Source organism: Podarcis pityusensis (assembly GCF_964106645.2).
Source record: "Podarcis pityusensis genome assembly, chromosome: 2".
In the NCBI taxonomy this organism is placed as follows: Eukaryota; Metazoa; Chordata; class Lepidosauria; order Squamata; family Lacertidae; genus Podarcis; species Podarcis pityusensis.
This window is the reverse complement of record NC_138029.1, coordinates 57,301,773-57,315,072: the sequence shown is the minus strand read 5'-3', so window position 1 is coordinate 57,315,072 and position 13,300 is coordinate 57,301,773. Positions and strand designations below refer to the sequence as shown.

The window sequence follows — 13,300 nt, the reverse complement described above, 5'->3', positions numbered from 1 at the left end:
CCCCCAGAAAGAGAATGAAAGAGATAAAATGAAGCATTTCTCCTTTGGCTCTATGTACTTTTCAAGGGGGAAGCAGTGCTCCGAGGCTTGATGAGCACCGGGAGAAGATCTCAAGTGCTTCTGCCCATGGGCACCACATTGGTGAGCCCTGCTGAACTGCACAGGAACCATCAGAAACTTAGGACTTTGAGATGCTTGACCACATAAGGCTCCTAACTCTGCATAATAGGAAAAGAAGAATGATCTTCTTCGTTGCTCCTTTGCAGGCTCAATGTTACAGAAACGATAAAACTGAGGATACAAGCAACTTTTTTGACTAAAGAAATGCACCCACACCACATCTTTTAAAAGAGCACTTTGTATTTTTTTGGTTAAAACTGCACGCCCTAGAAATACAATAAAATTAATTTTTTTACATTTGGAATAAAAAATATGGTTCGATGACAAATCTTTTAACATCTTTAAAAAAAAAATGGTGGAAGTTCAGAAGGCATGTGGCCAAAGTGCCCAAACACTGAAAGCATGAGCAGGGAAGTTTGGGTGGTTCTTTCAGAAACTGAAAGAAAGCAGGGAAACGAGAAATGGAGAAACAGCCTCCGAGCACCAATAGTCAAAAGAGCTCCCTTCTTCCATCAATAGCCACTGCCTTTATTTATTTAAATAAATAGTGCCATCATTGTGTTTCATAGTAGAGTAGGAGTCATTTCTTAGAAATGAACTGGACGATGCACAAAGTTGTGGTGAGATGGGGAAACCAGCTGACTAATGCCCGGGATGGTTTCAGTCGACTTCTGTTGTCCCACATGGCCTTAAGAACTCATTTCCTCTTTCATGAAACCACTTGTTTGATACTGTAAACAATAAAAGTTTTCGTTAGAACTGGGGCACCAGGCCCGTATGCAACCGTCTCACGTTGGGCACTGCGGAACAAAATTTAGCTGAAGCAGCAAGGGGAAAAACTGGTTGAATTGCACACATTCCTCCATTTATTTCCCCCTTTGCCACATATTATAGACAGTAGAAACGAGATAAACACACTGGAACCAACCCCAAATCTAGATCTTGCGATGCTTCAAAATTAAAGGTCCGATGCATCCCACATGTGCATGCAGGATGGGGACTGGGAAAGGACTCGACTGAGCTCTCTCTTTCCCTTTGCGCCTGGCCTTTGACCACAAAAAACATGGGCACTCATGGGAGTAACTTGTGCTCATGACCCCGGGGGTGAAGAGGGAGAGATGGGTGCATCTATGGGTCTTCTGTTATGATGGCATGCCACACCCAAGGGCCAGCGGAAGGGACAAAGGTTCCCCACTCCTGCCTAGTGCTTAGTGAGCCTGTCCTAAAACCAAGGACCTGGGAGTCTTACTTACCCCACTTGCACCCTACTAACACTGGACATGCTGCATGCCGTGTCCGGTAATCACCTTCTCCACTTCTGAAGAGGTTATACCAAAATACCGCAGTCCCCTGAAAGTAAAAGAAAATTCTTCACTGAAATAAACAATACTGTTTGTGCATGTTTCCCTTCATATGCCACCAAACCTATAGCTTACATTAATACAAGAAGACCACAATCACTTCCAGTCACCTCCTTGCTTATAAATTTCTCTGTTCCCACTTTTAACAAGCTTGCAAAGGTAGCATTGTTTGGCCCAGTTCCCACGTCACACCAATCCACCATTTAAAACAAACTATGGTTTACTGTGAACAAGTAGCATTCTGGTGCATGCCGAGTGCAGCCAATACTAAAGGGGACTGCTGTCAGCACCAATCACTGGACAAGTGTCCTGGGAACATCTGTGCAGCATGCACCAGAATGCTATTTGTTCACAGTAAACCATAGCTTGCTTTAAATGATGGTTCGGTGTTGCATGGGAACTGGGCCAATGTCTAGAAAGTTCCTGAAACAGTGAACATCATTCAGGCAGGGAATGATTTTAAAATTCAGGCAGATGCTTCCTGAATCAGATTTAGCAGACGGCCTGATTGCATTTTTTAATTAGTAGTGCTGGAATGTGCTTGCTTTTAATCATTTTGCGTTGCAAATCTAAGCCCAGAAATCACTACCACATTTGTTAATCAAGCCAGTTGCCACACCATATGGTCAACTGGGCAGGAGGGGTGCAGAACACAAACAAGACCGGGAAATATTTAGAGCGAAAACAGTGGTCATAGCAGTTTTAGTGGGAAAACATGAGTAATAGACAAGTTCAGCTGTTACCTTCTTGGGCCAAATTGCTGCTCCAAAGTCTGGGAAAACTGTGGCACCTCCAGCTTCTACATCACTCATCTGCGGGTGGGGAGAATATCCATAAAAGTCATTGATGATTTGTAAGACTGCACAGATTAATGTATCGTTTCCTCTATAGAAATGTTAAGTCAGTTACTGCTGTCTGACTTTTAAAAGCTTATAAATATGAGATGCCTAAAATCAATGGCTAACAAGGGAGTCTTAAAATGCTTGACAAGCCACAATCCATATTCTAATTAATCAGAGCAAAGGATCAATTAGATTATGGGTTGTGGATTGATCTGGATAAATAAAAGCATTTTTAAGGACCGCCCCCCCCCTTGTTAGCCAGTGATTGTAGTTATCTCATATTTACAGGGTTTCAAAAGTCAGACAGCGGTAACTGACTTACAATCTGGCTTAAAAATAGGTATGGTGCCTGCTTTCAATTAAAATTAATAGTGGAATCCTATGCATATTGAAAGCCTCACTGTGATCAGCAGAGCTTATTCCCTAGAATGTGCATTTAGGATTGTAGCCTGAACCCCTTCCAGAATTTTTTTTTATTTTTATGGTACTCATTTGGTGAGGAAAAGCAACATTGCCATTTAGCCACATGTTTCCTTAGCAAATTTGAAGCATACCTTGGCATTGATAACACTGCTCAATTATACATGTCTCAGAGTGAGTCATTTATAGGTCTGACATGTGGCAATAAAACAGACACTGCTCTATTTCTGTGTTAGAGTAATTTCAGGTCAGTGAGCCACCGACTTGTACTGTAATGGAGTGACACTTACTTCCATGCAATGATTTGAATCCTAAGTTACCATTCTGTTTATGCAAGGATTGGGAGGGGGGAATAACCATTTTTGCCAACTACCCCCTCCATCTGCACTATAACTCATACCATTTCCAAGGTCCACCAACCCTCAGGAACGGATTTCCAGGAGTGCAGTTGGTGCAGAGTGGGAAACAGAAAATCTCTGTTCTGCAAACAGAACTCTGTTCTGTTGATGGAGGTAAGTTAGGATCCAAGCCTTTGTGTTTAATTAAGGCAAGGAAGTAAGATTCCCCTAAAGAGGTATAAATCAGATTCAGCTCATTTCAAAGACAAATCCAAAGCCAGTGGCAGCAGTGAGAAGGAAAATATTGTGGCTCCGTCTAGTCAGTGCTATGTGGAATAGCTGATGTGGAGATGAGAATTTTTGAACAAAACAGGTTTGAAGATTCGCATGACCCATTAAAGACTACTAGGTCATGAAAACACTTTTCTAAAGTATGCCGAATCCTCCTTGACTGGGAAGTCAAGGAGAAGGAGGTTACAGCGTCTATGATTAAGTGGTCACAAGATCTTGGGTACTCAATAACTAAGAAGCAGTGGGGAAACCTGTGGAAAATAAACTGGAATTTTACAGCCTGTTACTCTCTGAGAGAGAATTTTATTAAAATGCAGCATCGGTGGTATTTAACCCCTTGGAAACTGTCCAAGATGTTCAAAACTGTCCCAAATAACTGCTGGAGGTGTAAAGAAAAGCCAGGTACTCTATTCCATATGTGGTGGCAGTGTAAAGAAATCAAGGTGTTTGGGGAGGATATCCACAGAGAATTGGAAAAAAATGTTTAAAATATCTTTCAATAGAAAACCAGAAGCTTTCCTTTTGGGAATCACAGATTCGGATATTCCTAAAAACATTAAAGAGATCTTCTTATATGCTATGGTTGCAGCAAGAGTTCTCATTGTGGCAAATTGGAAAAGTGATAAAGTCCCATCAATATCAGAATGGATTCAAAAATTGGCTGAATATGCAGAATTAGATAGCATGTCAGAAAAAAATAAAAATAAACCAAAACAGGTATTTATCTCAAAATGGGAAGTTTTTTAAAATATACTTGAAAAATAATAATTGTAGTCTAAGGTCGTTTGAATATTTTCAGTAGCAGTGTTAAGAATGTTGTAAAACCTATGAATGGATCAAGGGATATTAAACTTGAAGAAAACTAGTTATGCAATGGCAGTGAACAAATAATACAGAATCTGTAATAAGGAATAGACGGGAAGTCTGGTCGATAGAAAAAGACCACTTTTATTTAATGATTTGAAGGCTATTAGCTGATGTATTAATTCCCTTCTTTTTTGTTTGGTGGTGATGGAAATTTGTTTTCTTTTTCTGTATGGTGTGTTAAAGTGAATGGTAACAATAAAACCTTTTTTTTTTTTAAATACTACTAGGTTGCCATATAGTGGCCATTTTGATATATGCACAGGTATGCCCAGCAAATTCAAAACGGCAATGGCAACATAACACCAGGAACCAGCAGCAGCACTCCACAAGCCCAAAGTCTTGAAAATATGCCCACTTGATTTAATTGGATATTACACAAACACACAGAATCCCTATACTTGCAGACTAGTTATAGCTATACCTGTTGAACCCATTTTTATAATACACAAAGATACTGTGGTGGTCCCCAATCCTTTGGAACTCCCATTCCTCAGCAGTGCAGATTTTTAAACATCTTTATAAATATGCAGATATATTATAATTTATAAATAAATAGTACCTTAATCACAGCTCTTACTGAAACCACAACTATAGCAGTTAGCTCAGCAGAGCAGATTGAATTCTTTGACAAACAAGAAGAAGCACAATGAATTCTCTGTCACATATATTGTGACTATGTGTTATGCTGAAAAGGACCAAGGAAATCTCCACATTCAAGGCCTACACTGGATGGCCACAGCACTGAGACCAGGACCAGTTCAACATGTTCTTGAATCACCAGGGTCAGAGCTGACCTCTCAGAGTGAGACAGGTAGGCACCCAGTGCTCTCTTCTCCTAAAAAAACTCCTGAGCTACATGGGTTGGTTGTGCATGTCATGTAGAACATGTCGGACTTGCGTTCGACCAAGCGACTCTTCTGGAATTGCCCTCCGACGATAATTAACGACCTGAGCCTTTGATGAGGCTCCAAGCACGTTCCCCTTACGCAGAGTATCCAGCACACGGAAGGAGCCGAGATAGTATGAGCTGCATGGCTAAAGACTTTTATTTCTAATTACGTAGACAGAAAAGAAACATCCTCTCTCTGTGAGAGCAGAGAGCAACTGGGAAAAAAAGGAACAGGAAACCAGTAACGTCACATCTGTCTCCTGTCTTCCGTGAGACTTCCAACAGTATGGAATCTCTGGAATGTAAACAGAGTCTTGTGACTCCAAAACACTGCACAGTGGCAACAAACAGAAACTAACAGAACAGAGGCATGGAAGTGTGATCTGGATCTGTCTGGTATGTGAACATGTGGACCTGCTAAGCCCACTTTGGCTATATCCAATGCTATTGCTGCAGGGCTGACCCAGGGAGAAGGTGGTTCTTGGGCTGCAAAAAGGTTTAGCCACCCCTGGTCTACAGCCTAGTAAATAACTACATTTCATGCAGTAAGTTGTATTTATGCCAGTGGCATGACAAAGAGGTCTCACTCCACATATACAGGATTGGTCATACTTACATAGCTTAAAAAAGTGGCCACGCGATTCCCAGTCCCTAAATGCTTGAAAACATCAGGTTCCTCTTTCTATAAAATTAAATGAAAGTGAACTGCAAACTTCAAGCACGCATAGAAGGACACAGAGGTACTTACATAGTTAAGAAACGTCGCTAGCCTATTTCCATCCGATTTGAGTGTGTTGTCAAAGGGTCGCTGAAACAAACAAGAACTTTAACCCAACTTCCAAGGTTCCCTGTTTTAGCTTTGGAAAGCGGGGTGTGCAGCCCTGATCCTATGCACATCTATAGTGTTTGAGAGGAAGTTGTCCAATGGGGGTTATCCTAAGGCAATTGTGCACTGAACTTCAGCCTTTAGAACTCCAGGCTAAATAGTTGGCTAGCTTATTTATTAATGTGGCATAGCATACAAGGCCAATATAGCAACTACACCAAGCCAAAGTTTAGTGTTTCATCCTGTGATCAAACAAGGTTTATTCCACACAGGCACCATGCATGCTGGCAAGGTGTGAGAGAATTCTTTAGCTGCCCAATCAGCATGTATGGTAAATTTATGGCTGACATCCATGACACTATACAGGTAAGTGCTATCTTATGACATCACTGCAATTGGCTGTGCTTTATTCCTAAGATCACAGGTAGCTGGATCACAACTTTTCCAAAATGTGGAAATAAATTGAACTGCAGAGAAACCTGTGGCTGAGCCAACAGACCTGTGATGGAAACTAGAGAGGGTTGTGTGAGTGTGAGCATGTGGCTGGAGAAAGAATGAGCAGAGCTTGTAGCCCTGATCTAAAATCAGCCATGCCCGCACGGCTGCTCCTGAGTGCATAAAAATATGTCAGATCTCATTAGGAATCTCTCTTATCTCTAGTTTGACCCTTAAAAATTATGTATGCTTAGCAGGAACACAGAACATCTTTGAAATTTAAATCTTACCCGTGAGAAGTCAAAGTGTGGTTCATACTGCCCTCCCATGCCGTAATTAGCAACCTAAGGTAGGAGGAAAACGACAAAAGAAAAGGTAATGAAATAGAAATAAAAGATTTCTTCTGTAGGTTAAAAGAAGACACCTAGGTGATCAGTTGTATTCAGTGCTGCTACTCCACTTAAGCAACAGAAATCCACTTGCGTAACAAACTTGTTCCTCCTCTCCTTTCCTTTGCAGCCCCCAGCACAAACCCTCAAAATTTCCTCCAGGGAGCAGTTCAGTCTTGGACATACAGAGCAATGGTTGATTAAGTCATTCTCATTGAGCAGACTCATTGAAACCAATGGACTTCCAAGTAATTTAAGCTTACTGATTTCAATATATATCTCAGTTGGACTCAAGAGTCTCATCTGATAATGCTGACATAATGGAAATATCAGACAGTTAGTTGGAGATGTAGGGAGAAAGGATTATGAAGTGAAACTGGCTTGTTCATGACTGAATTCCACAATTTTGTCCTGGATGGAGTTCAAAAAACAGCAGCTGGAGGAGACATGGTCTCCATCCACTACTGCATTCACAGTTCCCATTGGCACACTCTGCCCCATGAATCCATAACCTCAGCTCTTCAGGCTGCTCTATCTGCCAGAAACTACAGCATTCCCTAGGATCTGGTACTCCAACGCACTGAACTGAGATGAACCAAACCAATATGGAAACACCTCAGCGCTGAAAATCTCTACTGATTCAGATAAGGGCCATAATCAAAAGCGGTAATTTATATGTCAGGCTGCTGTGGGGGGTTGCTGATGCAGCATTCCTGGGTGCACATGTGCATTCAGAGACATCCCTTGTGCCCACATGGTCCCTTTCCACCTGCGAAATTAAGCCTTGAAAGAAGCATTCTGTTGCAGCTGGTAGACTAGGCTGCAGTGTGTGCTTGGTTGCAGGGCGCGTGTGGTTCCCACAACACTTTCTCCAAATTGCAAATGGGCCCATAGCTCCCCCAAGTTTGGTGACCTCCTGGCTACGACCTGCCCAGCAGGAGGCTTGCAGAATAAACCTAATATTATCTTTCCCTTCCCTCGCCTCCTTTTTTGATTCTGTTTCTGTAAGTTATAAGTTATGGCCCCACAGAGTTAACAAATTCCCTTGCTTCATAAATTGCAGCATGGAGACTGCGGTACTGATTGTCTCCCATGCCTATGGAAGAATAACTGGCAGTGTGCTTTTGTACTTACCTGCAATAATTCAGCTGTTTTCACTGTTAATCCTGTGATCTGCTCCATTCGATGATTCACTTTGGCGATAACAAGATCATCATTTTCCTCCAGCCATGAACTTGCAGAGGAGAAGATTTCACAGAGAAATTAGACCGTTCTCTCCAATCACTGTAAAACGAAGTATATTCCGCCCCCCCCCCCCAATCCACAGCTCCCTGCATTTTTGGCTATTCTGGCTGGGGTTGGTGGAAGCTGGAACCCGACAACACCAGGAGATGTTCCCCAATCCTATCCTATTGCTAATCTTTAAAGAGAAGTTGACAAATTGCTTCTGTGAATGCTCAGCATGTGTTCAGTTTACAAAAAATAAAACCCCCAACTTCTCAAAGTTTCACCTTTCATCAACAGTACTTGGAAATGACTCCTACAGCAATGAGAATGATATTGGTCCTCGGACAGCTTACCTTTTAGACACTCGGTAGTTTGCTGTAGTTAATACGCCCGTCTTGGGGTCACGTACGGTAGCTCTTGCCAACTGTTATCAAAAGAAAGGCAAGGTTTAATAACTTCAGTAGCACACATACACACAAAAATTACTGACAAAATTAATACAAGTTGCACCTCCTGTCCTTCATTCACAGCCTTCCCATTTCTGATTCGGATAAAACTCTGTGTAAAAATGTTATGGGTAGATGATTTTATCATGTATACTGAGAAAGATGATATACTGCATTACTGGCAATGATAAATTTATCTCATATGAATTTTAAGCTCCATCAGAAGATTTATATAAACCATACTGTCTACGAAACAGGTTTCGGAGAACAAAACAAGAGCCCCCAACCTTCAGCTGCGATAAACTCTTGAAGATTACATCTTGCATTAGTCAATGCAACGCAGAAACAAACAGAAAGTGACTATGTAAGAGGAAAGGAGTCCCTCTTTTAGTTTACGGGCAGGGTTGGGTAAGGGCTGATTGCAGAGAAGCCTCCATAACCACCCCTTCCGATGTTTTGTACTGAAACACCCCTCAGCTCCAGCTAGCATGGAGTTGCTGTCCCAAACCTCTGGAGGGCACCAGATTGGGGAAGGCTGCTCTAATGGAGGTGCCAGACACAATGAATGAACACACATTATATCTGCCAATAGGTCTGTACCAATCCTGGTGCCAACTGCTACTGACTGAAACAGACCAGTAAAACCAGGATGGGTGGCACAGTCACAGCACCTGACCAAGCATCACTGCAGCAAACGCCTGTGATAGGAATGGCTTCTTCTTTGAGGCGAATGCATTTAAAAGATGCTTCTGGAGTGCTGCTAGAGTTGGAAGCATCTTTAGTTTTAGATCAGGGGTGGGGAACCTTTTTTCAACCCAAGGATCATATCCCCTTCTGGGAAACCTTCCAGAGGTCATACCTCAGCAGCTGGTGACTCAATAACAGGGCCTTGTTCATATTTGTACTGTATTCATATTTGTGCTATTTGTTTCTCATTAACCGATGCCGCCTGAACAGTTAAAACTGCATACGACAAGAAATATTAAATGCATTTGCAAGACTAGTGTAGCTCAGTGAAGCTGAGGAGGATTAATTATCCTCAAAAAAAGGGGAGAGGATTCCTAGTATTTCTAATGTATCAACGCAAAGGACTTAACTGGGAAAAACAGAGATTGGTACAAAGATTTGGCACATAATTGCTCTGAAAGGCAGCAAATTCTAATACGGAACAGCAGCCTGAGTCAGAACGGGGCTTTGAAGGAGAGCATGGGGCCCTCAGTTGCTAACCCAGAAACAAGAGAAATAAGTGGAGGGAATGGTATTTATGAAGATGGAACTTGCCAGCAATCCATTTTGGGCAATGGTGAGGGGCCCTGGCCCACTAGCCTCCATCATTCCTCAAAGTGACCCTCCAGTAAAACTTGTTTCTGTTCAGCAGTTATGATGCTGCCACATTTATTTAAATCAAACTTAGGCTAAGATTTACTGTGTCCATTACAATCTACACAGCAATAGCTGTTTTCCACCTTATCATTCCCCCCCCCCTTCAGTGTTTGATAATGTTTTCCTCCAGATTCTCTCATATGCTCTGAAATCCGCCTATTAATTTTCTTGTCTCGGCATGCAGTTTTTGGCACAACAAAGTGCCAGAATTCTGACTCATCTGCTATTCTGTTGCAGGCTCTTGCTCCACAAATTATGGCCAGAAATTTGATCTGTTGAACTTTAATTGTACAATGAAGTTTTGCTTACAGTGATTAAAATTTTGAGCTCCATATTTATGCCTGCAATTGTCTTATCCTTGCCATACGGTTCCTATCTGAATGCTTCAGTTGCCATAAACAAGCAAGAATAGAAAATATACAGCCTACATCCTAATATTAACTAGTGATGTGATATAGCTCCTCAGCAAAATTTGGAATCAAGTCAGCGGTCACACGCACCACTGGATTACTGTTGCAGAAAATGTTTACTTTCCCCCTCGAGTTCTGCATTGACCTGTAAAGTCAATTACACCTTCTTATATTAAAATGTCATTGTCTTTATCCAAATGGTGGATGCTAATTTTACCACAAACAGAGCTAAGCAGAAGCCACCAAAGGCTTCAGTAACCACTGGGAACCATTTGCAGATCCTAAGCATTGGAGAATTGTGTAGTCCATGAACATTATTATGAACTCGGCAATTACATATTGAACTTCAGCAATATCACAATAGGCACTGGCATTCCTTTCAGTTGATGGTAGACTGTTGCCTCTGCAGTAAACACTTCTCTACACTCTGCTGTATTGTACAACAAATGGTTATCCAATGAGTACAAGAGCTAGATGAGAAATAAAATTTCCTAACCCAATCACATCTGCATTTGATAAATGTTTTGCAGAGATGATGCAATTAACATTAACGCCAAAAGATTTGTTCCACTATAAATCTTCATTTTTAGCTCACTTGTACTACAGTAAAACAACTTTATTTTAAGCAAAAACATCCAATTCCTTTAGTCTTTCCCCCACAGGCTGAAATCACCATGGTTTCAAAGTAAAACACTTTGTACAGTCCAGAAGTAATGTGATCAGAGTGCATCTCAATTGCTTGCCTAAATACATCAAAGCAAAGTATGAAGAAGCTGTGCATTTTTTAAGACCTGCACACCTTTCAATTTCAAACACCCTGCTGATTCTGAAAAATGAACCTTTCTCAAAACTAAATGTGCCTTCATTTAAAAACTAAAGCTGACTTCACAAGTAAAATTCCATGTGATTAGAAAGTATCTTGGCAATACTGAGTTACTGTGACTTTATTGAACTGTACTAATTGTTTTGATGAATTTGTTGTTGTTTGCTTTATATGCTATTGTCTTTGACAGTATAGTGACTGCAATGTTTGTTGTTCTTTAATGCTATTGTGATTATTGTGGGCCACTTTGAGCTCAACATTTGTTTTTGGTAAAGCAGAATACAAAAATTAAACCTTCTAAATCAACTCAAATATCATGCCAAAGACGGTCATTCTGGAAAAGTGTTGTGCTTCTAAACGCACCTAGAAATGCACCTGGGAAGGATTTCTTTTTAAACAACATACATAGAAAACATGCCTGCTGCTTTTCAAAGTTGATTCAAAGCTAGGCTAAGTTGCTGTTTTCTAAGTATGAGGTAATGATGAACCATCAGGAAAACACCCCAGAGTTTACAGAGGTGAAAGCCGTGAGGCAGATAGAAGAATTTCAGCCAAGGCAAACTGGTTGATGAACAAAGAGTTATTACTTTAAAAGCATCTCCAAAAAAAATCATGCTCTCCAAAAGGTATCTGTTTCTTATTCCATCTCCAGGGGTTTACATTTATTTAGCAATAAAGGTAGAAAAGTTATACTGACCCTGTGCTACTGACTTTCTTTTCTATTACAGCTGCATGGGCAATAAATGCAATTATAATTTCAGTACCAGAGTCTTGTAGAATGCCACATTATGAAAGAGCTATTTTTTTTATATATATTTCATAGGAAGGGCCATAGCTCTTGGAAGAGAACATGCTTCAGTGAAAGAGAACCTAGGATCATAGGGTTCAATTCCTGCTATCTTAAGTTAAATGGATTTCAGGTTAACGGGTGATATGAAAGACATCTGAAAGAAACTGTGCAGTGTGTCTCAGTCAAAGCAGACAATACCAAGCTAGACAGGGCAATCATCTCACTCAATGGTTTTCTAAGAATCTTATGCTAAAGTATGGTTTAACATGAAGTCAGTGAGTCTCAGGCACTCTCTCCTTTCCTCTCTTTCTCTGGCATGGCTGCAAGGAAGAGACTGAAAATTTCCACTTCCATTGAAAAAAACCTAACCAAAATCCATCATTATGTTCTTATGTGAGAGGCCAGAGCAGAGTGCACATAAACAAAAAAATGATTGTTTATTGAAACAAGTCAACTTCAAACCATAGTGTATGAAGTTGGCTTGTTTCCTTAAAGTTTAGGGTTGGCCTCAAACCAGAATTAATATTAACCTGTTTAGGGTTTGGACGTAGCACTGAAAATGCAAGTGGCATCTTCCTTGGGACAGGGGTAGGCCGTGAGGGTATGCCTTGAAGAAGGGTTAGGCTATGAGGCTGACTTCAGTGTTATGCCCAAACCAGGCCAATACAAGGCAGCTTCATATGTTCTATGAATTCAGTTTTCACTTCTTATTAGAATGGCTTTAAAACTATACGCAAGGGAGCTCAATAAACAACATAAAAAACAATGTGGCTGTAACAGTTATTAAAAAATGGTTGGGAAAGAAAGAAAAAGGGTCAGAGACTGGAAAAGGTCATTCTCAAGTGGTCCAATAGAAATATTTCTCATTTCAGTTTTGTGCCAGGCAGCACAAATTATAATGAATAAAGCATTCAAGTCAACATCACTGGTCTAGCGCTGCCACAAATCTCGTACTGTGTGCTTTAACGACTAAAGGAATAAAATATTAGCACCCAGGCCTACTGACTAACTATGGCCTAAAATCTCCTTAACTTGTGCTGTCTGTGTCATTCAGACATAGTTTGGAGCCAAGAATGAAATATAGACAGCTATAAAAAGAAAAGGAGAAAAAAAGAATAAGGAGGAGTTTGTGCCTGGAACAAAAAATACACTTAGAAATGATTCTGCTGATGGGTCAAGGAAAGATGCTCTCTATTCTACAATGGAGTTCCAATGAAGTGGTTTGATTTGACTATGGGTTCACTGGCACATAGACCTATTGCAACTACAGTATGATTGCATCTTATGTGGCGGGGATTCTGCATATACAGGTGGCAACCATTTTAGGCATGCCCAATGGATGCACAATCATCAACACATGAATCCTTTGGGACACAGAAAAGGGCAAAATGAAGGCAGAATGGGGTGGGGTGGACTTATGCGTGGCCTGCTGACATGTGTGGG

General features: G+C 40.9%; 1 protein-coding gene across 8 annotated transcripts in view; it reads right to left on the bottom strand.

Annotated features, from left to right (window-relative positions):
* Positions 1-340: 340 nt before the first annotated feature.
* P4HA2 (prolyl 4-hydroxylase subunit alpha 2) overlaps positions 341-13,300 on the bottom strand; it is a 46,762-nt gene continuing 33,802 nt past the window's right edge. For 7 of the 8 annotated variants that reach the window (XM_080997223.1, XM_080997219.1, XM_080997221.1 and 4 more), the window contains 7 exons: positions 8,359-8,429; positions 7,913-8,012; positions 6,680-6,733; positions 5,745-5,810; positions 2,225-2,293; positions 1,374-1,470; positions 341-851 (listed from right to left, as the gene is read on the bottom strand). In XM_080997223.1, the coding sequence (XP_080853349.1) occupies positions 781-851; positions 1,374-1,470; positions 2,225-2,293; positions 5,745-5,810; positions 6,680-6,733; positions 7,913-8,012; positions 8,359-8,429 (528 nt within the window). In that variant the 3' untranslated portion in view covers positions 341-780. Of the gene's footprint in view, positions 852-1,373; positions 1,471-2,224; positions 2,294-5,744; positions 5,811-5,876; positions 5,937-6,679; positions 6,734-7,912; positions 8,013-8,358; positions 8,430-13,300 lie in introns of all 8 variants that reach the window. The other variant, XM_080997224.1, reaches the window with a different exon arrangement.